Source organism: Molossus molossus, unplaced genomic scaffold, assembly GCF_014108415.1.
Source record: "Molossus molossus isolate mMolMol1 unplaced genomic scaffold, mMolMol1.p scaffold_m16_p_5, whole genome shotgun sequence".
In the NCBI taxonomy this organism is placed as follows: Eukaryota; Metazoa; Chordata; class Mammalia; order Chiroptera; family Molossidae; genus Molossus; species Molossus molossus.
In genome coordinates, this window is record NW_023425388.1 from 79,822,270 (window position 1) to 79,843,944 (window position 21,675).

A 21,675-nucleotide genomic window follows, 5' to 3' on the forward strand; every position below is an offset into this window, starting at 1 on the left:
TCAAATAACTAACACACAGTGAATTTTACAAGAGGTGCTGGTGGTAGCGAGGAGGGCTGAGCACCTTTGGGAGTGTGTGTCCGTGTGTATTACCGGTGGATTAACTCAGTGATGACAGACACAGTGCACTCCTCGAATGTGTGATGATCATAGAAAGAAAATGAAGTTGTAGGTGTAAGTGGGAGGATGCTTTACTTAGCAGCTTTAACTTGGAACCAGCCAAATATAATTCACTTCATTTTATTCCTCTGGTTTCCAAACATTTCTAAATAAGCTAAATCAGTGGCTGAAAATTTTCCCATGTCCCAAAGTTAGATTATTTTCAATAAACACACATGACTGCTAATGAAAATTCTTAAACTAATTATTTTACCACTTAGTTAGTTGCAATTTAAATTGAACCTGCATCTTGAATTAGTTTGTGAAGAGAAAAAAAATCTCCCATATAATTACACATATTGTAATTGCACAAATTGAGATTTCTCTGTTGGTATTTTGTATACTCCTTTATCTTAATTGTACCTTCCTCTTCCATTATATTTTTTATTAAGACTTTATTATTTTTAGAGCAGTTTTGGATTCAGAGCAAAATTGAGAATGGACAGAGATTTCCTGGAACCCTACATTGTCATGTGCCTGGCCTTCCCTGCTTTGTTTTTTGTTTCCTTCAAAAATACTCCCTCTGCTGATTCACAGCAAAGAGAAAGAGGAGGGGAAATTCCACAGGTGAAATTCTTTAAAAAGAATTTTTTTCCCTTTATTGATTTTAGAGATAGAGGAAGTGAGAGGGAGAGAGAGAGAGAAACATCGATGAGAGAAAACATTGATTGACCGCCTCCTGCATGCCCCCCACCGGGGATCGGCCCTGGAACCTGGGCATGTGCCTTGACCAGGAATCAAACTGGCAACCTCTTGGTGCATGGGTCGATGCTCAGCCACTGAGCCACACCGGCCAGATGAAATTCTTTATCACTGAAGAGAAATACAGGGTCAGCCACAACAAACACGATTTCAAAATAATCTGTTTTAGTCTCATAATGCAGTGCTTCTTTAAACACTTAAACCTTGGAGGGAACCTGTAACAGGCAGGTAGTAGAATATTCCTGACATTGGTGCAGTTGTTAAGTTTTATTCGTGAATAGGTCTTATTCTTTCATACAGTATATATTGGAATTGCATAGGAAAAAGTTTCATTATGAGTGGAAGTATATTAAGGCAGAGAAAGGATATATATTTTTCGCATTTCATTTGCTAATAGAACCCGTTCTGGTCCTTGAGTTAGCTAAATTGATATATTCATGTTTATAAGAGTTTGTAAAAGTAATGTTTGAAATCCCTGCTCTAATCAAGTCATCGCTGTGTAGTCCATAACCTCACGGCCTTCATTTGGAATGTACATCTTCCAAGATTATCCCATGGAAGGGTGAGCCCTAGTTTATTAATGAGGTTGTCAGGCTGTGTTCTGTGACTGCCTCACTGTGCTTTCATCCCACCATGCACTGTCGTTTGATTCCAAGGTCACTCAAACAAACAAGATTCAAAATCAGTATTGAAAAAGCCTCCAAAGATGGGTAAAAATACACTTTTGAAAAATCTTAGAGGAAGTTTTTTTTTCATCTTTGAACTTCCTAGAGACTCAGTTATATCATTGAAACTTGAAAATCTTCAGGTTTTCGAAACATCTTCTTGTAATGGGCACAAAGGAAGCCTTTAAAATTGTTTTCATTCTGACTAGTGAGATCAAAATGAAAAAGTTATTTCAGGCTTGCTTGATGGCTAATATACCAAAGGCCTCTTGCTCCCTCTACAGAAGGTGCTTCAAAATTGCAGTCACAAAGATTTTTTTTTAATGTAATGAAATAGATTTGTCATGAGGTTCATGATAATTGACAAAAAGCTCTGGCCCCATATGTATCTCCATTGTCTTGCAAACTGGCTGGTTGTCCTAAAGTTGATCAGGATAGGTTTGTGCGTTTTTAATTTGGTATTTTTCTCTTTTATTAGCCCTTGCTAAGCTCCAGCAGCAACAACTGTGACAAACAGCAATTTGCTTGGCTTTGTTTTATTTATTTACTCTCATGGATGAGTGAAATGCTTAAACTTTTTGTTTTTAGTGATTGTTTTACTCATTTTCATCTGGGAAACTTAACACAGAAAAATATTGTACTGTATACCTCAACATCTTAATTAGTTCTCTCATTATCTAATTATTCCCATCATTTTAGTTCTTAATTATTGTTGGGGGGGCATTAACAATCTGAATTATGACTTCATAGGAGGAAGAATTGCTTCATTTAATTAAATTGAATTATTTTTTCAACTATAGGTAATATTCACAAGAGACAGAATTTGTCCTTTCTATAAGAATTTAATTAATATATGAAACTATCATGCATATATATACATATATGTGTGTGTGTGTAATCACCAAATGTACTGATTTAAGTTAAATTGGGACAAAAATGTTAATATTTTAGTAGCTTTGGTTTGAATAATTGTATGCATTTTCTCTTACAACTTCAAGATAATTTTATTTGACAGGTTACTAGTTTTTTGTACTATGCCATTTAAAATTATAACAATCCTCTTATTTCATCAATAGAGTCTTAACAAAAGATTGAAAATTTTTTCATTTGTATTTCACATAAGAACAGGCTTCTGATGTTACCTTGTAAATGAAAAAGGAATACATGACAAAGTAGCTCCTTTAATTTGAATATGTCACATCAGACTTACTTGTTCTAAATTATTATGCTTATACTAGACTGGATTTTTTTTTCCCTTCTGGTAGGTGTACTGGTCCATTAGCAAATTCTCTTTCAGAGAAAACAAGAGACCCAGTGGAGGAAGATGACGATGAATATAAGATTCCTTCATCCCATCCTGTTTCCCTGAATTCACAACCATCTCATTGTCATAATGTAAAACCTCCTCTTAGGTAAGAATGTGGGCACCTTTTTAATCACTTCTCATCTGCATAAACATGATCATTTGTAGTGGTTATCTATAAACAATTAAATCATATGTTTATTAAAAATTCTTGATTTCTTGCTCAAAGCCTCTTCTTTCTATATACTGTTTTCTAAGTTACTTGCAGAAAAAAACTAAAAGATACAGATTTTTCAGGAAGTCATTTAACTAAATTGGTTGACTGGTAAGTCTACTGGGACATTTGGTTGCGCAGCTCGTCCAAAGAACAAACTGTGCTCTGACAAACTTTGCTGTACCTGTGGTGGTGATTGATTCCTGAATTTTTCAATAAACTATCATTATCCATTATATCAGTTCTAAGTACTTATCTCATGAAGAAAAATTAGTGCTTAGAAACGAAGGTATTATGCCAGCCATCCTTAGAATTTTTCTTCATGACATAAAGATGAGTATAACTTATATTCATTTCCCATGTCGATGTGCTACCTCCTTCTACTCAGATCTTGATGAAAAAGAACACCCCAAAATTCTTTCTCTTCACTGCTTTTTATCAGGTACTATCTATTTTACTTGTGCTTGGATCCAATAAGAATGTGAGGCATAGTGTTTTCTCTTGTCAGTCATTTGTTCTCACTCTAATGGAGACGTTCTTGATCTCTGACGTAGCAGCTCCATTGAGGTGTGTGAGGGTTATTAAAAATGGATGGGGGGGTACTTAAATACTGGCTTGCCTTTAGGTAGAAGAATGATTCTGCAATCATATAACTGAAGTAGTAAACCATAATACAATATTATTGTTGTTTTTTTTTTTTAAGACAGGCGTATCTGAGGTACTCAGTGAATTCTCAATTTCAAAAACTCTTTAATCCCCCGTTTTCTTTCTGCAAATACATCCCTGGAGCAATGCTGGGAACATAAAATATGTTCTGTTCATGGAACTGCTGGTGGCCCAGCCTCTGCCTTCCATTGTCTCTTGATTGAGAGAGCAGAGCCGTTGAACACTTCAATCATCTGTGTCATCTGTACTTAGTGTTCCATTTCCTTTTGAGGTCAAGTCAATCAACGGAAAGCATTTTATGTGCGTAGTGTTCCCTTTTCAGATGAGAAATCTAAAAATGTTTTAAGGCATTTCTTGGAGTAGCATACTGGAGTAGAAAATGCAATGCTTAGAAAAGAAAAGCAGATCTTCCTTTTAGCCAGAGATCTGTCTTAATGAGTGATCCTGGTTAGAATTATCAACGCTCTGCAGAGTCATTAACTGGGATTATTAACAATCTGAAGTCCAGGGCTTCATATTTCAAAGCAAGAACCAAAGTATTTATTGCTAATTGCTGGTGTTGAAGACATTTGTTGCTAAAATAGTGTCATTGAGAAGACAAAGAAATAACTGAGATGCCATTTGCAAATTTCTACTTCTCTTATTAGAGCAAAAAGTTATTACTTTACATCAAATACAAACTTAAAATTTTCAGTGCTTTTGATTCTTACAAATGTACTTTTTAAAAACTGGAATAAGATGAGCTTTTTTTGTCTACATAGTATCTCGTTATTTTTCATTGCTGGATAAGTGAGGAGTATAATTTTAATACTTTAAATTTTATTTTTCACATTATATTGGACGAACTGTTTGGTGGCAGGCCTCCCAAATCTAGAAAATAAATTTAAATTATGACCACCATTACCGTCTCTGTACTGTTATAGAGAAGTAATAAATGTTGATAATCCCTAAACTTAATTGGAGTGCCTTTTTTATCTAATTTGTTCTTGGAAGCTGATGGATGAAGTATCTTCTTGTGTCCTCTCCAAAGCACTCTTCAAGCTTAAACAGTTCTTTCTCCTCTGTTCCCCACTACCCTTTGGATCATCAGGAGAAGTAAATTGTCTATATGTGGGAAAAGTTAAACAGTCATAAATAATTCAATGCAGTTTCAGTAAAAATCCATCATTATTATGAAAATTCAATACATGCTAACTATTTTAAAATGAAGTATCTCTGGCCCCTTGAAGAGAGGTGGCCACCAGAGAGAATGGAAATGAATTTCAGATGAAGCATTCTTGCAATAACTATTCAAATATCCACTATCTCCTCCATTATGTATGTACTTCTACTTTGCCCCAAGAATTCAGAGTAAATTAGAGAAAAGTAAAATATAAACTGCTTTCTATATAGCTCTCTGTGAGCAGAATAAGTTGATGATCAGAGTTCATTGTTACGTGGCTATGTTCTGAAGACAGACCATGCTCTGTATCTCCTCTTCCGGCTGCTGGCTTCCCATACCCCCGATTTATCCACTGTGTGCATAGTATGGTTTCAACAGCAAAAATACTTTTTAGTAAGTATTTTCCTTTATAGACACCTAGATCAAAATGCTTGTTGTGTACCCAAGACTTTCACTGGAGTCATTTTGTACAGACTCAGAGTGACAGCGCTTTGTTCACAGCAGCGGCGACGTTAGACAATAGCCTCTCGGGCTTTGAATATGCCTATGAGAATTTTATTTTTTTATTTTATTTTATTTTTTGGTATGTGCCCCTAGCGGGAACCGAACCCGGAACCCTCTGGTCCGCAGGCCGATGCTCCATCCACTGAGCCAAACTGGCCAGTTACTGGTCACCTAATAATTCTCCATCTCTGATGGGCTCTAGTTTATTATAAGGAAACCTTAAGTTACAGAAATAATCTATGTTAAATACCATCAACATATAATGAAATCATTGGGGCTGTTAACATACTTTTTGCTTTATTACATTTTCTTCTTCAAAAACTTGACAAAATATTAGTAAACTCTTTCAAAACATGTTAATTTCAAAGATGTGTTTCAAGTAGCAACAATTTTTGTGAACATTGTAATTCTTGGTTTCACTTAAGATAAAGAGATTGTCTTCAGTGGGACACTTCTGCTTTGTAAAAATATTTGAGTAAGAGTATCTAGATAACATTACTTGTACTTTTTCCAGAAAAGCAACTTAATTACATTTATTTTCAAACTTTATTGTATGAGCTGGGTTGCTAGTTCCTGTCACCCTCCCAAATGTCTTTTAAATGGAAAGTGATTATCCTTATGCTTTTTATCCTCTGATCTCTGCTTTAGGTCTTATGATAATGGTCATTGTATATTGAATGGAACACATGGTACACCTTCAGAGATGAAGAAATCAAACATCCCTGAGTTAGGCATATATTTAAAGGGTATGTATAATACATATTCTCTTTGTGTTCTACATCTGAATGGTCAGAATTTAAAGGCAAAATTCCACACCAATGTTGAATTGAAAATACACTAAGGTTTTGTGTTCTCCTCTAGGAGATGTTTTTGATTCAGCTTCTGATGCAGTGCCATTGCCACCTGCCAGGCCTCCAGCTCGGGACAATGCAAAGCATGGTTCTTCGCTCAACAGGACGCCCTCTGATTATGATCTTCTCATCCCTCCATTAGGTTGAAACCTTTAAAAAAAAAGTGTCTAATGAGCCACCCTGCCTCTTCTTGCACTTCGTATCTGAATGGTCAGAAATCAGAGTTCAGTGTAATGCACACTCACTAGGTTATGAAGCTGTCTGAATTAGAATGGATTCTTCAGCTGATGATGGTAGCACTCCAGTTCATGTGGCCATCATTCCACTCAGATGACTGAAGCAGTGATGTAAAAAGCTGGCCGTCAGTCAGAGTTTTATCAAGTTGTATCTTCGTATTAAGTGCAGTCTACAAGAAACCTACAAGAGCATTGTTCAGGCACCTGTGTTCTAGTAGATTTGAAGTGTTCATCTGAGATTTTCTTTAAGTACAATCCTTAATGAATGTGTACTGTTTTTTTCAGCGTTTAAATGGCCCAGTCCCACTTAGTTACGTTATGGAAAATGATATATTTTATTGTAGAGAGCTGAGAATAAATTCTGTCTTATAATCACTGCAAAAACTACATTCAAAGAATCTAAATTTCTTTGTTTCAAATTTTAATATGAAGAAGTATACTGTTGTGTGTTTGGTGTGTGAACGTGTGTGGAGGTACACACAGGCGTGTATGTACAAGTTGGCTGTCGGTGTTTATCTATTAATTCTAGGTGGGAAGCTTCTTACCCTATTTGTAGAGGAAGACAGTTAGAACCTTCACACACAGTAAGGCTTCACAATAACAAGTCACCGTAATGTAAAATGATGTGTGCTGAAGATCCATTTATAAGCTTATCTGAATTATTAGACTACCAGAAATGTGAAATGAACCTTTTTTTCCTCAAACACCAGCAACCAGTGTTTCCAGTTATTCTATTGCAGGGTCTTGAACTTGCCTGTTCTTTGTTTTACATTTGAAACCTCGCCTGTTCTTTCTGTAGTTCAGTGCTTTATTCTCACCTCCATGAGCTACAAGTCTTCTAACTTCCTCCTTTACATAGTGTTTTTCTCCCTTCTTCCTGTCCACGGATTTTTGACCTATTACCCAAGTCTTCAGGATCTAGGTCCGCACTGCCCAATAGCATGCCATGTGGCGATGGGAGGGATCTATAGATTCACATGTGTGATGGTGAGACTGAAGCTTAGTGAAATTTAAACTGAATAGCTGTGTGTGGATTATGACTGCTGTATTAGACAATGCAGACAAATGTTCCCACCTGTCTTTAACCCCACCTTCCTCGTGTGCATCTCATGATTTATTCTCACTGTTACCCTGTCTAGCAGACACTATCTTCCCATTTGACAAATACTTCTCAGCCACTGATAGCCCAGCCCTTCTTGTTCTTGGTAACACCTTGCTTAATGCCAATTTCTTCATTTCTCTTCCTTCTGAAAATGAATCTCTCTCTCTGTGGAACCCATGGGACTTCCATCTTAAAGGATTTGTGCACTTTTCTTAGATCTCCTTGTGAAATCTAAGCTCCTTGGGTCAGGGCCTTATGATTTTGATCTTCACATTACCTATGTAGTTGGCGTGGTGCCTGACACTTGGGGGCTGAGAAAGGATTTAATGAATAAGATAGATAATCGAGGAGGTAGCTGCAGGTTGGAGTGATAGCAGAACTGCCTCTCCTACACCTTTAAATATTTTAAGTTAGAAAAATATTTATGATCATTAGAGAAAATATTTTCAGTATTTTTTGCAGGGCAAGCTGGATGAATGGTAAAACTATTTAAGTATACCTTTATATTTGTCAGTAAATTTAAATACATGTGAGTTTTTATTACTGGAATACGTAGGTGTTTGTTTATATGCTGTTTCATGCACAAAGTATTTGACATTGCTCACAAAAAAATATATACATTGCAACTTTATTTTTAAATTTTTTTCTTTATTGATTTTAGAGAAGAAGGGAGAGGGGAAGAGAGAGAGAGAAACATCGATGAGAGAGAACATTGATTAGCCGCTTCCTGCATGCTCCCCACTGGGGATGGGGCCCACAACCTGGGCATGTGCCCTGACTGGGATTAAACCAGCGACCTCTTGGTGCATGGGTCAATGCTCAACCACTGAGCCCCACCGGCCGGGCTATTTTATTTTTTCTAAAGAATAAATATAAGGGAAGTATGAGTAGAACAGTATATGTGGCAAGGGGAAAATTAGCAAAAGCGTACTACAGTGCTCTGCAGTTACTAAAACGGGGAAATATACAACTACGAGTAACTAGCTTTGGGACCACAAAGGTAGTTCTGTATTTAATTGATCCTCTTTAGAGATATCTTATAAGAAGAAAAATATCATCTTCTCCTGTAGGTGTAGTTGCTGTATATTTTGACAGTGAAATATATGGAACATTAGCTTTAGTAAATTAAAATCTAGTGGAATAAACTTTAAAATTTATTCTGTGACATGACATTTTTTGTGCATAGTGTGATTTTTAATTAGAGGCTGTTACACAAAGAATCTGTTTTGATGGTGTGACTTAATAATTTTTAGTTCTAAATCCTAGTGTCTTAATATTATAACGTTCATAGGTGAATAATAAGCAGTTTCATGACCTGCAGTGCTGCTTTGCATAGAAAGACCTGGGTGATAGAGAAAGTGCATGCACATGTGTGTTTGTGTGTCTGGCTTGCTGCTCTCCAGACTCCTCACAAAATAATTAACTCCCATTGTCAAAGTTGGTGAACATCTGGATAAACACTGTAGGTGAAGTTCTTTATAAGCAGCAAGAGAAAAATCAATCATTACTTGGCCTGATACTGTGTTTTGACTGATGAGATTCTGCTGTTGATACTGACCTTTCTTTAAATGCAGGTGAAGGTGCTTTGGATGCCCTCCCCCCGTCCCTCCCACCTCCCCCACCTCCTGCAAGGCATAGTCTCATCGAACATTCGAAACCTCCTGGCTCCAGCAGCCGACCATCCTCAGGACAGGACCTTTTCCTTCTCCCCTCAGGTAGGAGACAAAAACCAAGGGAAACTTTTCATTTAATGCAAAAATATTTCTAAGATCATATTGTCAAATAAGGAATTCATTGGTTTCTATCTCCCTGGGTGGGGAAAAGAGCAGTTGGGTAGGTTTGTTTGTCAATTGGTTGGTTTAATTGCAAAAGGATTACACAAATGGCAAAAGCAATGAAGAATAATGGAATTTAGAAATAGTGCTGTAGACATTATCCAGTCCAGATAACATCCTTGTCACAAAGGTGTCCCTGAGAACCAGAAGGACTCCACGATTGGGCAAATAGTGATGGGAACAAAATTTAGACCGTGTCTCTGATTCTGAGTGCGGTAATTTTTTTCTGGTAAGTTTTACATTTTTTAATGCATATATTTTAGGGGCATAATTTTGTTTAAGAACATAATATTTTGGTAAACTACACTGTTATAACATTGATAAGTTTTTCTGAAATACTTTCATTTTATTGTTTTGTTAACTAAAGTAAAATACAAAGCAAATTTGAATCATTAGGAACAGTATTGAAAAGTATTCATAGGGACTGGTTGACTGTGACCTCTATAAAGCACTACCATGATGGTGGCCACCAGGGAGCTTATGCTGTTTGAAGGCTGAACTCACAGAGTTCAAATCAGAATGAATGAGGTGAGGTCCTCCCCTCACTGGGCTGTGGAGACCACTGTGTTCGGGTGTTGAAAGATTGAGGGGTTAGAGCAGTGGTTCTAAAATTGTGGTTTTCAGACCAGCAGCATCAGCATCACCTGGGGATATCTTTAAAATGCATATTCATGGGATTCACCCAGGATTTACTAAATCGGGAACTCTGGGAGTAAGACCCAGCTATTTGTGTTTTCATAAGCCTTCCAGGTGATTCTAATGCATGCTCAATTTTAAGAAGCACTGGGTAGGGATAGTCCTAGAAGTGTGCAGCCAGGATAGGAAAGGGAATTCAGACCACACCATGTAAACTACCGTAGGGTAAAGGAACTGAGGATGTTTAACCAAGGAAAGAGAAGACCTTGGATATTTATTACAGTTGTCTTCGATTACAGTATTTGTGAAAGAAGGATTAGGTTCCTTTCAGGTCCTCTGCTCAGTTTTAAATCTGGTATGTGTGTGTGTTGAATTATATGAATTTCTTACATATTTTGGCTGTTAACTCCTTATCAAGTATATTGTTGGTGAATATATATTGCTATTCAGTAAGTTGTCTTTTCACTAGGTTGATGGTTTCCTTCCCTGTGCAGAAACTTTTCAGTTTGATGAAGTCCTATTTGCTTTTCTTTTGTTTCCCTAGCCTGAGGAGACATACTCAAAAAAATTATTGCTAAGTTCAGTGTCATGAAGTTCATTGCTTATGTTTTCTTCAAGGGATTTTATGGTTTTAGGTCTTACATTGAAGGCTTTAATCCATTTTGAGTTTATTTTTATATATGGTGAAGAAAGTGGTCCAGTTTCATTTGTTTGCAAGTAGTTTTCCCAATACTATTTATTGAATAGACTATTTTAACCCCACTGTATATATTTGCTTCCTTTGTCATAGATTAATTGATCACAAAGGCATGAGTTTATTTCTGGACTCTTTATTCTGTTCCATTGATTTATGTCTGTTTTTATGCCAGTGCCATGCTGTTTTGATTATATAGCCATGTAGTATATAGATTGGTATCTGGTAGCATATTACCCCCATCTTTGTTCTCAAGATTTCTTTGGCTATTCAAGATCTTTTGTGGTTCCATATAAATTTTAAGATTATTTTTTTCAGTTCTGTGAAAAATGCCACTGGTATTTTCATAGCAGTTGCATTGAATCTACAGATTGCTTTGGATAGTATGGACATTTGAATGATGTCCATTCTTTCTATCCATGGGCATAGTAAAGCTTCCACTTATTTTTATTTTCTTCAGTTTTGTTCTTTGTTGCCTTATAGTTTTCTGAGAACGGGTCTTTTACCTCCTTAGCTAAATTTATTCTTAGGTACTTTATTCTTTTTTTTGTCAGCCAGTTTGTGCTTTATTGACTCATGATGCACAGGTGTTGACCGCATACTCCCGCAGTGGGGATAGTTACTCCTTCCGCTGCTGCTGCTGCTTGGTTTTCAGGTTTTCTTCATGCTTGTTGAGCTGGTAGCACATGGCGTGTGTTTTCTTGGGTTGCAGATCCAAGGGTTTGTACTCTTGCCCTTGTAGAATTTCCTGAGGTTCTCTTTCTGAGTCTGGTTAATGATGGTAAGAACATGGGCAATAGATTGGCGAACAACTCGGATCTTAGAAAGTTTGGAAGCCGCGCCGCCTGTCACTGGTGAGCACAGCTGGGACAGCTCCACCTTCAGGTCGTCCAGCTGTTTGAGCAACTCCTCCTTTTTCTTGCCACGAGGTCTCCAGCCTTAATTTTGGCCATTGCTGAACAAGCCGCCTCCGTCGCCTGCCTGGAGAGAAAGAGCAGTACTTTATTCTTTTTGATGTAATTGTAAATTGGATTGTTTTCTTAATTTTTATTTCTGATACTTTGTCATTGGTGTATGAAAATGCAACCAATTTCTGAATCTTAATTTTGAATTCTACTTTTTTACTAAATTTATTAACTCTGCTAGTTTGTGTGTGTGTGTGTGTGTGTGTAATCTTTAGAGTTCTCTATATAAAGTATCATGTCATCTGCAAATAATGGCAGTTTTACTTATTCCTTTCCAATTCAGATACTAATTATTGATTAATTGATTGATTGACTCTCTGATTGCTGTAGCTAAGACATCCAATAAAAGTGGTGAAAGTAAGCATCCTTGTTTGTTCCTGATCTTAAAGAAAACTCTTTGAGTATGATGTTAGCTGTGTTTGTCATACCTGACCTTTATTATGTTGAGGTATGTTCCCTTTATCCCCACTTTGCTGAGAGTTTTTGTCATGAAAGAATGTTGTATTTTGTCAAAAGCTTTTTTCTACATCAGTCAATATGATCTTATAAGTTTTGTCCTTCGTTTTTATGTGGTTTATCATGTTAATTGACTTGCGAATCTATCTGAACTCCCTTGTATCCCAGGAACATATCTCAGTTGATCATGGCGTATGGTCCTTTCAATGTATTGCTGAATTTGGTTAGCTAATAGTTTATTGAAGATTTTTTCATCTATGTTCTTCTGGGATAATTGGCTTATATATTTTTTGAAGGGTCTTTGTCTGGTTTTGGTATCAGGGTAATTCTGGTCTCCTAAATGAGTTTGGGAGCCTTCCTTTCTCTTCAGTTTTTTTTTTTTGTTTTTTTTTTTGGAATAGTTTGGGAAGGACGGGAATTAATATTATTTTATTTTTTGTAAGTTTGGAAAATTTACCTGTGAAGCTCACAAGTCATTCAGGTTTTTAATTGTAGGGAGTTTCTAGATCACTGATTTCATAGTAGATATCAGTCTGCATAGATTTTTCTGTCTTCGAGGATTGTACTTTTCTAGGAATTTGTTTCTTCCAGGTTGTCCAATTTGTTGGAATATAACCTCAGTCTTTTCTCATAATCCTCTGTATTTCTGTAGTGTCTGTTGTCACCTTTCTCAATTCTGATGTTATTTATTTGGGTCTTCTCTCCTTTTCTTAGTGAGTCTGGTTAAAAGTTTATCGATTTTATTAGTCTTTTCAAACCTCTTTATATTGGTTTTCTTTTTAGACTCTTTAAATTATTTCCACTGTACTCTTTGTTATTTCCTTCCTTCTACTCACTTTGGGCTTTGTTTGTTCATCCTTTTCTAGTTCCTTCAGTTGTAATGTTGGATTGTTTATTTGAGATTGTTCATGTTTCCTGAGGTAGGCCTATATTGCTATATATTTCCCTCTTAGAAACTACTTTGGCTGTGTTCCATAGAGTTTGGGGTTATTGTATTTTCATCTGTCTCCAGGTATCTTTTGATTTATTCCTTGATCTCATTGTTTAGCAGCATGTTATTCACTGCTTAGTAACATATTATTTATTTTCCACATATTTGTGTTTTTCAGGTTTTTTCTTGTAATTGATTTCTAGTTGCATACCACTGTGATAGAAGATGCTTCATTGGACTTAAGTCTTCAATTTATTGAGACTTATATTGAGGCTTAACATTTGATCTATCCTGGAAAATGTTCTGTGTGCACTTAAAAAGAATGTATATTATGATTTTGGGTGAAGTGTCCTAAAAATATTAGTTAAGTCCTCTGGTATGATGTGTCATTTAAGGCCACTGTTTCCTTGTAGATTTTCTGTGCGGATGACTATCTATTGACATCAATGGGATGTTTAAGTCCATTACTATTACTTTATTACTGTTGATATCTCCCTTCATCTTCTTTATATTTACTATATACTTAGATGCAACTATTTTACATTCGTAGAAGTTCACAAGAGTTACACCTTTTTGTTGAATTAATCTCTTTATCATTATGGAATGCCTTTTTTTTGTCTCTTGTTACAGCCCTTGTTTTAAAGTTTATTTTGTCTGATATAATTATCGGTATCCCAGCTTTTTCATTTCCAATTGCAAGAAATAGCTCTTTCCATCTCTTTACTTTCATTCTATTTGTATCTTTCAATCTGAAGTGGGTCCCTTGTAGGCAGCATATGTATGGGTCTTGTTATATTATCCATTCACCCACACTATGTCTTTTGATTGGAGTATTTAGTCTACTTACATTTAAATTAATTATTGATAGTTATGTTGATACTGCCATTTTATTGTTTTCTGTTGGTTTTTTTGTAGTTTTCTCAGTTCCTTTTATATTCTCTTGCTCTTCTCTCTTGTATGTTGATGACTTTCCATAGTGTTGTATTTGGATTCTTTCTCTTTATTTCTTGTATATCTCTTGTAGATTTTTGGTTTGTAGTTACCATGTGCTTCATACATACCAAGCTATGTTTATAGCAGTCTATTTTAAGTTTATGGTTGCTTAAGTTTAAATGCATTCTAAAATCACTGTCATTTTTACTCATCCCTACATGCTTTTGTCATTATTTTCTTCTTTTGTGTATGTGTCTGTGTATATCCCTTAATTTATTGTTGTAATTACACATAATCTTACTATATCATTTAATGTTTGTACAAGCTTTATAATCATTTGATCCATGGCTTTTCCTAAGTATTTGCCTTTGTCACTGAGAACTGTTTTCTTTCCTATACTTTATTCGTAGTTTTTCTTTTTTCTACTTAAAGAAGTCCCTTAACATTTCTTATAATACCGATTTAGAGGTGATGAACTCCTTTAGCTTTTTCTTGTCTGGGAAACTCTTTATTGCTCCTTTGATTCTAAATGAAAGCCTTGCCGGGTAGAGCAATCTTTTTTGTAGGTCCTTGCTTTTTCATCACTGAATATTTCATGCCATTCCCTTTGGGCCTACAAAGTTTCTTTTGGGAAAAAAACAAGATGATTGTCTAATGGGAGCTCCCTTTTATGTAATTAACTGCTTTTCTCTTGCTGCTTTTATGATTCTGTGTCTTTAACATTTGGCATTTTAATTATGATGTGTCTTGGTGTGGGCCTCTTTAGGTTCATCCGTTTGGGGCTCTCTGTGTTTCCTGGATTTGTATGTCTGTTTCCCTTGTTAGATTAGGGAAGTTTTTGGTCACTATTTCTTCAAATAGTTTTTAAATCCCTTGCTCTTTCTCTTCTTCCAGTACCTCTTTGATGCAAACATTGTTATAATTGATGTTGTCCCAGAGGTCCCTTAAACTATCCTCATTTAAAATATATATATTTTTCTTTATGCTGTTCTGATGGAGTGTTTTTCGCTACCTTGTCTTCCAGATGACAGATTTGATCCTCTGCTTCATCTAATTTGTTGATTCCCTATAATATATATTTCATTTCAGTCACTGTATTCTTCATTTCTGACTTTTTTTTTCCTATCTTATTTTTACCTTTCCCACCTCACTGTTAAAATTCTCACTGAGTTCATCTATTCTTCACCTACATTCATTGGGCATCCTTATAACCAGTGTTTTGAACTCTGCATCTGATAGATTGCTTGTCTCCATTTCATTTAGTTCATTTTCTATAGTTTTGTCCTGTTCTTTTGAGACATGTTTCTTCATGTCCTGATTCTGGCTAAGTCCCTGTGTTTTTGTTTCTATATATTAGGTAGAGCTGCTTCATCTCCCAGTCTTTGTAGTGTGGCCTTCTGTAGCTGTCCTGTAGGACCCAGTGGTGCAGTCTCCCTCATCACCTGAGCTGGGTGCTCCCAAGATGTCCCTTGTATGGGTTGTGTGTGCCTTCCTGTTGTACTTGAGCCCTGATTACTGTTTTTTATTTTTTTAAATTCTGACCGAGGATAAGTTTTTATTGATTTTTTTTTTTGAGAGAAGGAGAAAGAGAAACATCACTGTATGAGAGAGAAACATCAGTCATGCCCTGTACATGCCCTGAACCCACAACTAAGGGTGTACAGGACAATGCTCCAATCAACTGAGCCACCCAGCCAGGGTTAGATTACTGTTTTCATGTCAGTGGACAGGTTTGACCTTCAGGCTGACTGGGTCTGAGGGCTGGTCATGACTGTAGCTGATGAGCTGTTGTGCAGGGTCTGACCCACAAAGAGGAGTCACTGTGGTGGGGCTCTAGTGCCAGCCAAGTCTGCCTTTCAGTTTTGTCATTTTTGAAGCTGGTTGGGTGGGGCTGCAGTGCAGGACAGGTTCATCTACTGCTTATTGCTGGCTTGGGATCATCTGGTAGGAGCTACAAAGCGATAGATCTGTGATTGGTTTTCACTGTGCTGGGCTTGGAGGTTCTGGAGAGAGGCTATTTCAAACCAAGGATGACAACCAGTAGTGTTGGGCACCACAATGTGAGTTGAGGCCAGCTGCCACTTGTGCTGTGTTTGTGGCCACTTAGGTGTGGCTACATTCCAAGCCAAGACTTATGTCAAGCTTGGGGCTACCTAATGGGAGTTACATTGCCAAGTTGAGACTGGGCACTGATCATGCCTTCTTGGGGTAGCTTAGCAAGAGGTACTAGGCACACAAAATCTCACTGCTTTTTTTGTGGACCTTTCGGAGGTTTTAGGAGTGTCTGTGGCACAGGCTGCTTATGTGGAGGAGCCACAGGAAGAGGTTCAGCCAGGCATGCTGGTAGAATGAAGCAGGGTCTCAGGAGTTACCAAGGTGGGGCATATAGAGTTCGCCAGGTTAATTGAGATCTCATATTTGGCACCCACGTGGGCCAGGATGGCTGGGTAGGGGGAGTGCTCAACAAAAATGCAATGGCACCTGCTAGCACTTCTGACCCTGAAGAGAGCTGTCCCAACCCTTGCCCATCCAGCCCTGGCACCAGTCGATTCAGTTTCTCCCTATATGTCCCTGGCATGTTTTGAGCTGCTGCCTCTGCACTGGGGCTCAGAATGAGGTGAGTTTGTAAGCGAGTTTGTGCTTGAGCCCTTTGAGACCTGCAGCACTGAGTTCTCCAGCAGCCCTCCCTCTCACTCAGATCCAGTCCCCACTGGTTTTTACAGCCAGATGTTATGGGGACTCCTCTTCCTGGCACTGGAGCACTGGTTTGGGGAGCTCAGTGTGGGGTGGGACCCCTTGCCCCCCAGAGGTATCCCCTCCTACCAGTCTCTACATGGCTCTTTTATATCCTTAGTTATAGGACTTCTGGTGAGCTAGATGTCAGGTGGTTCTGAATGATGGCTGTTGTGTAATTTAGTTATAAGTTTGATGTGGTTGTAGGAGGCGAGCACAGTCAGTGTTGACCGACTTGGCCATCTTTACCAGAGTCTTTCCCACTTCTACCATTTGCAAACCTTTTCCTTCTAGTTTTTCCTTACTTTTTTTATAATCTTTAAAATGATTAAATTTAGCATTGCATACTGTAAATTGCAGGCAGTAAGTACTTTGCTTTTCAGATCAGATTAATCCCATCATGTTTATTCTCATTTCTCGAACATTTATTACTCTATAGTGGTACATTCGCTGTGGTATTTTCAATTTGTACATTTTAATCCTAAGTGTGGATATAAAATTTTACTGTAATTAGTTTCTAGAGAGTTATTTTTAAAAACTTTATTGCTTTTCAATTTTTCCTTATCAGGAGACAGTTAATTATTGTCCTCTCTGTAGTAATTGTGTTGTGTATCTTTTCCCATTGATGCAAGAATGCTTCCAACTTTACACCTTGTATAAAAGTGTAACAGAGCATGACAGTGCCTCAGAGCCGAACTGTAAATAATTTCTTTATGGTAACATTACTAGTATATCTAGTGGGTTTTTAAGTGAAAAAGTGTAATGGAACAAGATCATACAGTTTTATATTTTGTAGTCTATGACTCTGCAATGTATTCAGAATATACTGTTTAGCCTTAAATAAATAGATGATTAGAAATAACATATCTGAGAAACCTATAAATTACCCCTAAGGAAATGCAGAAATGTATATGTATTATAAAAGATCATCTTTCCTCTAACCCGTTATATCAGTGATGTTTTAGATTGCACAAGAATTGAAAGTAAATTTTATTGACTAAATCTAAATCCATGGGAAATTTCCTTACTTGGTTCCCTTGGTTATTCTTCCTAATCAAAGATTAACATTTATTGCATGGAATTTGATTTATCTTCCTAAAATATTTCAGCAAAATTAATGAGGCTGAACCACTGACTCTTTAAATATTTAAAGCTCAAAATCTAAGACTCATTTTAAATCTTGAAATTAATGAAAGCAAGTGAAGTAGCCTTGCTTAGGTCAAGTCTCCAGCAAAGTTGGGGATAATTATTGTACTCAAATAGGGGGAATATAATCAATGACTTCAACTCTTGCCTTATATTATCTATTCAAAAATTGGTATAAACCAGCATGCATTATCGTCTTAAAGTAATCAAACTCTTAAATATTCTTTTTTTTTTTTGGTACGTGCCCCTGGGGGAACCAAACCCGGGACTCTGGTCCACAGGCCGATGCTCCAACCTCTGAATCAAACCGGCCAGGGCATATATTCTTAATGGCAAAACTCAGATGGAAGTTCAAACAATGAAATATAATAAGGCTAAAATTGTAAATATTATAAACCTAATGTCAGCAATTCAAATTTCACAAATTTGTCAGTGAAATTCGTGGGTTTGATTTTGAATTTCTGAAAAAAATCAATCTGCGTGTATTTACTTTTTGTAGTTCAAAGTAAATATTTATGAAGTCCAGGCTATTTGCTAGGCAGTGTTCTTGGAGAACTGTGTTTGTGTTAGGAGAGAAAATTCAAACAGGATGAATAAGATAAGGTCCCTGACCTCAAAAGAACTTAGCACCTTTGGAGATCCTGGCAGACATCACAATAAGTAATGAGAGAGGGGACAGATGACCTGTGATGGCAGCGGTAGCTAAAGCAGTGGGCAGCGCGCCACAGATCACAGAGGTCATGTCCATCCTCTCCAAACAGGAGTTCGTTCTGTGGATTCAAACCCATGTACTGCTCCCTTTAAACCAGTGAAGTTTATGGTCCTCACCGTTTGATATAGGAGCATTGACAAAATCTCTTTCTGCCTTTAATTCCAGTTAATAAATGTCATTAGAAGTAGTACCTTTTAATTTGTCTACAATTTATATTTTTACACTATTTCAGATGCCCTCTCTCTGACTGCCAAGGTAGTTTAATGAAAATTGCATTTTACTATATGTTCAAACCTTAGTAACATTTACTGTTCAGTGAGCCAATTATCGACGGTGGTTTTTAACATAGGATGCCGATTGGTGGTGTTTAAAAAGCAGATTTCACATACATATATTCATTTAGTCCTCATGGTTGCAAATGTAATGACCATTTTACAGATTGTCTACTACTTAAAGTGATTAACTGATTTCAAATACTCTTATAACACTATTCATTGTACAGGAAAGTTTGGGACAGAAAATTAAAATTTGAAGCAGTTTTATCAACAAGGTCTGAAAAATATAAAATCGGTAGCCTTTGTTATCTAGGAATAAATGAGCAAAGCATATTTTAGCAAATAATAAAAAGAAAATATGGTGATAGATTAAAAATTGGTAATAACGTTGGTAGTATGTCATGAAATTAGTTTTCTAATTTATTTTTTAAAACTGGGATCTTTACAATTTCTAGAATTTTTTTTTTCAATCAGCAGAGACAGTCATTCTGATTTGAAAATTATCTTGATTTTTTAAGATCCCTTTTTTGATCCAGCAAGTAGCCAAGTTCCTTTGCCTCCTGCAAGGAGACTGCCCGGTGAAAATGTCAAATCCAATAGGACATCGCAGGATTACGATCAGCTTCCTTCATCTTCAGGTGAGTAGTAGTAATAATACCTTCTGTTATGTAGTGCTTTCAGAGTACCTTTTTATTCATTATACAATTTAATGAGCACTGCTAGACTAAGAAAGTATTATCACATTTGCAAGTTGCTTATAAAGCTTGTATAAGTCCATGAATACATGAGTGGATAAAAAAAAATCTGTAGTATATATACAGAATGGGATGCTGTGCAGCTGCAAGAGAGATCTCTTATCCTTTGAGATAACATGGAGGGACCTCAAGAGTATTATGCAAAGCGAAATAAGCCAATCAGAGAAAGACAAATACCATATGATCTTACTTATTTGTGAAATATAATGAACAAAACAGACCCAAAGAAATAGAAAGAAATATGGTTCAGACAAACCTCAGAGGAGAGGGATGAGATAAACCAAAGAACTTGTATGCATAACCAATGGACAAACAATGCTGGGGGTGGGGTTTGGGGAGGAGGGTGTCTAGGGGGAAAAAGGAGAAACATCTGTAACAAAGCTATATCATCATCTTCAGTCAGTCAGGTGTGTTCTCTGGTGCAAATCTATTCATTCTCTCGTGTTTGTTTTGTCTTACCAGACATGAGAAATCTCTGTATACGTTGTAATGACGCATTCTCTTATTTCTCCACTTTTAGAATATTAGCACCAAACTATTAACTTTCATAGCTTATTTAGAGCTACTAAGCAGTGCTCCACTGACAGCTATTATGTATGTAGAAGGATAGACCATTTTAGTAAATCAAACCATATTTTTGAGCAATATTAATATTTTTGTCTCATTATAAACATCAGAAGTTTTTCAGCTCAAATCTCAGTTCACAGGTTTATTAGTCATAATCCTATATTCTGTAATTTCTGAATCAAAATAAGTAATGGTTGATTTAAGAATTATCAGTCCAGTTCTTATGTACTTGAGGATATGCATGGGAGATGCTGAAATTCTACTAGTTTCAACACTTGAATAAAACTCAGGAGAACATAGAAATTTTTATTAGCCTTTTCAAATTCTGCCCATGCTCTCTTACCAGTTCACTTCTAGTTTTCCAGGGTTTCAGCTATATCCGTGGGTAGCCAATGAAGCACAGTAGTTCCAGTTGAAAGGATAGATGTCCAGATGGATGGAAAAGTGTGAAAGTTAAGGGGAAGCAATATCTGATACTATGTAAAAGAAGGAAGCACATCTTTTTTTTTTTTTTTTATCTTAAAATATTTTTATTTATTTATTTTTTTATATGAATTTTTATTTATTTTTTTGTTACAGATATTTTACCTTTTTACCCCATTGGCACCCCCCACCCAACCCCACCTCCGCCCCGTCCCCGGCTTAGTTGTCCATGTCCATTGGTCATGCATACATGCATATAAGTTCTGTGGTTTATCTCTTCCCACCCCCCACACCCACCCCCCCAACCCCTCTTCTGAGGGATGTCAGTCTGTGCCCTACTTCCATGTGTCTGGGTCTACTGTATTCCTCAGACTGTTATGTTCATTATATTCCATATATAAGTGAGATCATGTGGTATTTGTCTTTTTCTGCTTGGCTTCTTTCACTTAGGATAATACTTTCCAGGTCCCTCCATGTCGTCTCAAAGGATAAGAGATCTTTCTTTCTTACTGCTGCATAGTACTCCATTGTGTATATGTACCACAGCTTTTTTATCCATTTGTCTACTGGTGGACACTTGGGCTGTTTCCAGATCTTAGCTATTGTAAATAGTGCTGCTATGAACATGGGGGTACATATAGTCTTCCTGATTGGTGTTTCAGGCTTCTTAGGGTATATTCCCAGCAGTGGGATCACTGGGTCAAATGGAAGTTCAATTTTTAATTTTTTGAGGTAGCGCCATATTGTTTTCCATAGTGGCTGCACCAGTCTGCATTCCCACCAGCAGTGTATTAGAGTTACCTTTTCTCCACACCCTCGCCAACAGTTGTTGTTTGATGATTTGTTGATGGTGGCCATTCTGACAGGTGTGAGGTGATACCTCATTGTTGTTTTAATTTGCATCTCTCTGATGATTAGTGATGTTGAGCATTTCTTCATATGTCTTTTGGCCATTTGTATGTCCTGTTTGGAGAGGTGTCTATTCAGCTCCTCTGCCCATTTTTTAATTGAGTTCTTTGTCTTCCTTTTGTGGAGTTGTATGAGCACTCT

General features: G+C 36.8%; 1 protein-coding gene and 1 pseudogene across 3 annotated transcripts in view; one reads left to right on the forward strand and one right to left on the reverse strand.

Moving 5' to 3' along the window:
* Positions 1-21,675, forward strand: part of CBLB (Cbl proto-oncogene B) — a 206,311-nt gene that overhangs the window by 172,992 nt on the left and 11,644 nt on the right. For all 3 annotated transcript variants that reach the window (XM_036242657.1, XM_036242658.1, XM_036242656.1), the window contains 5 exons: positions 2,792-2,938; positions 6,024-6,121; positions 6,237-6,368; positions 9,139-9,279; positions 19,399-19,518. In XM_036242657.1, coding sequence (XP_036098550.1) covers positions 2,792-2,938; positions 6,024-6,121; positions 6,237-6,368; positions 9,139-9,279; positions 19,399-19,518 — 638 coding nt within the window. The remainder of the gene's footprint in view (positions 1-2,791; positions 2,939-6,023; positions 6,122-6,236; positions 6,369-9,138; positions 9,280-19,398; positions 19,519-21,675) is intronic.
* Positions 11,304-11,718, reverse strand: LOC118617572 (annotated as a pseudogene).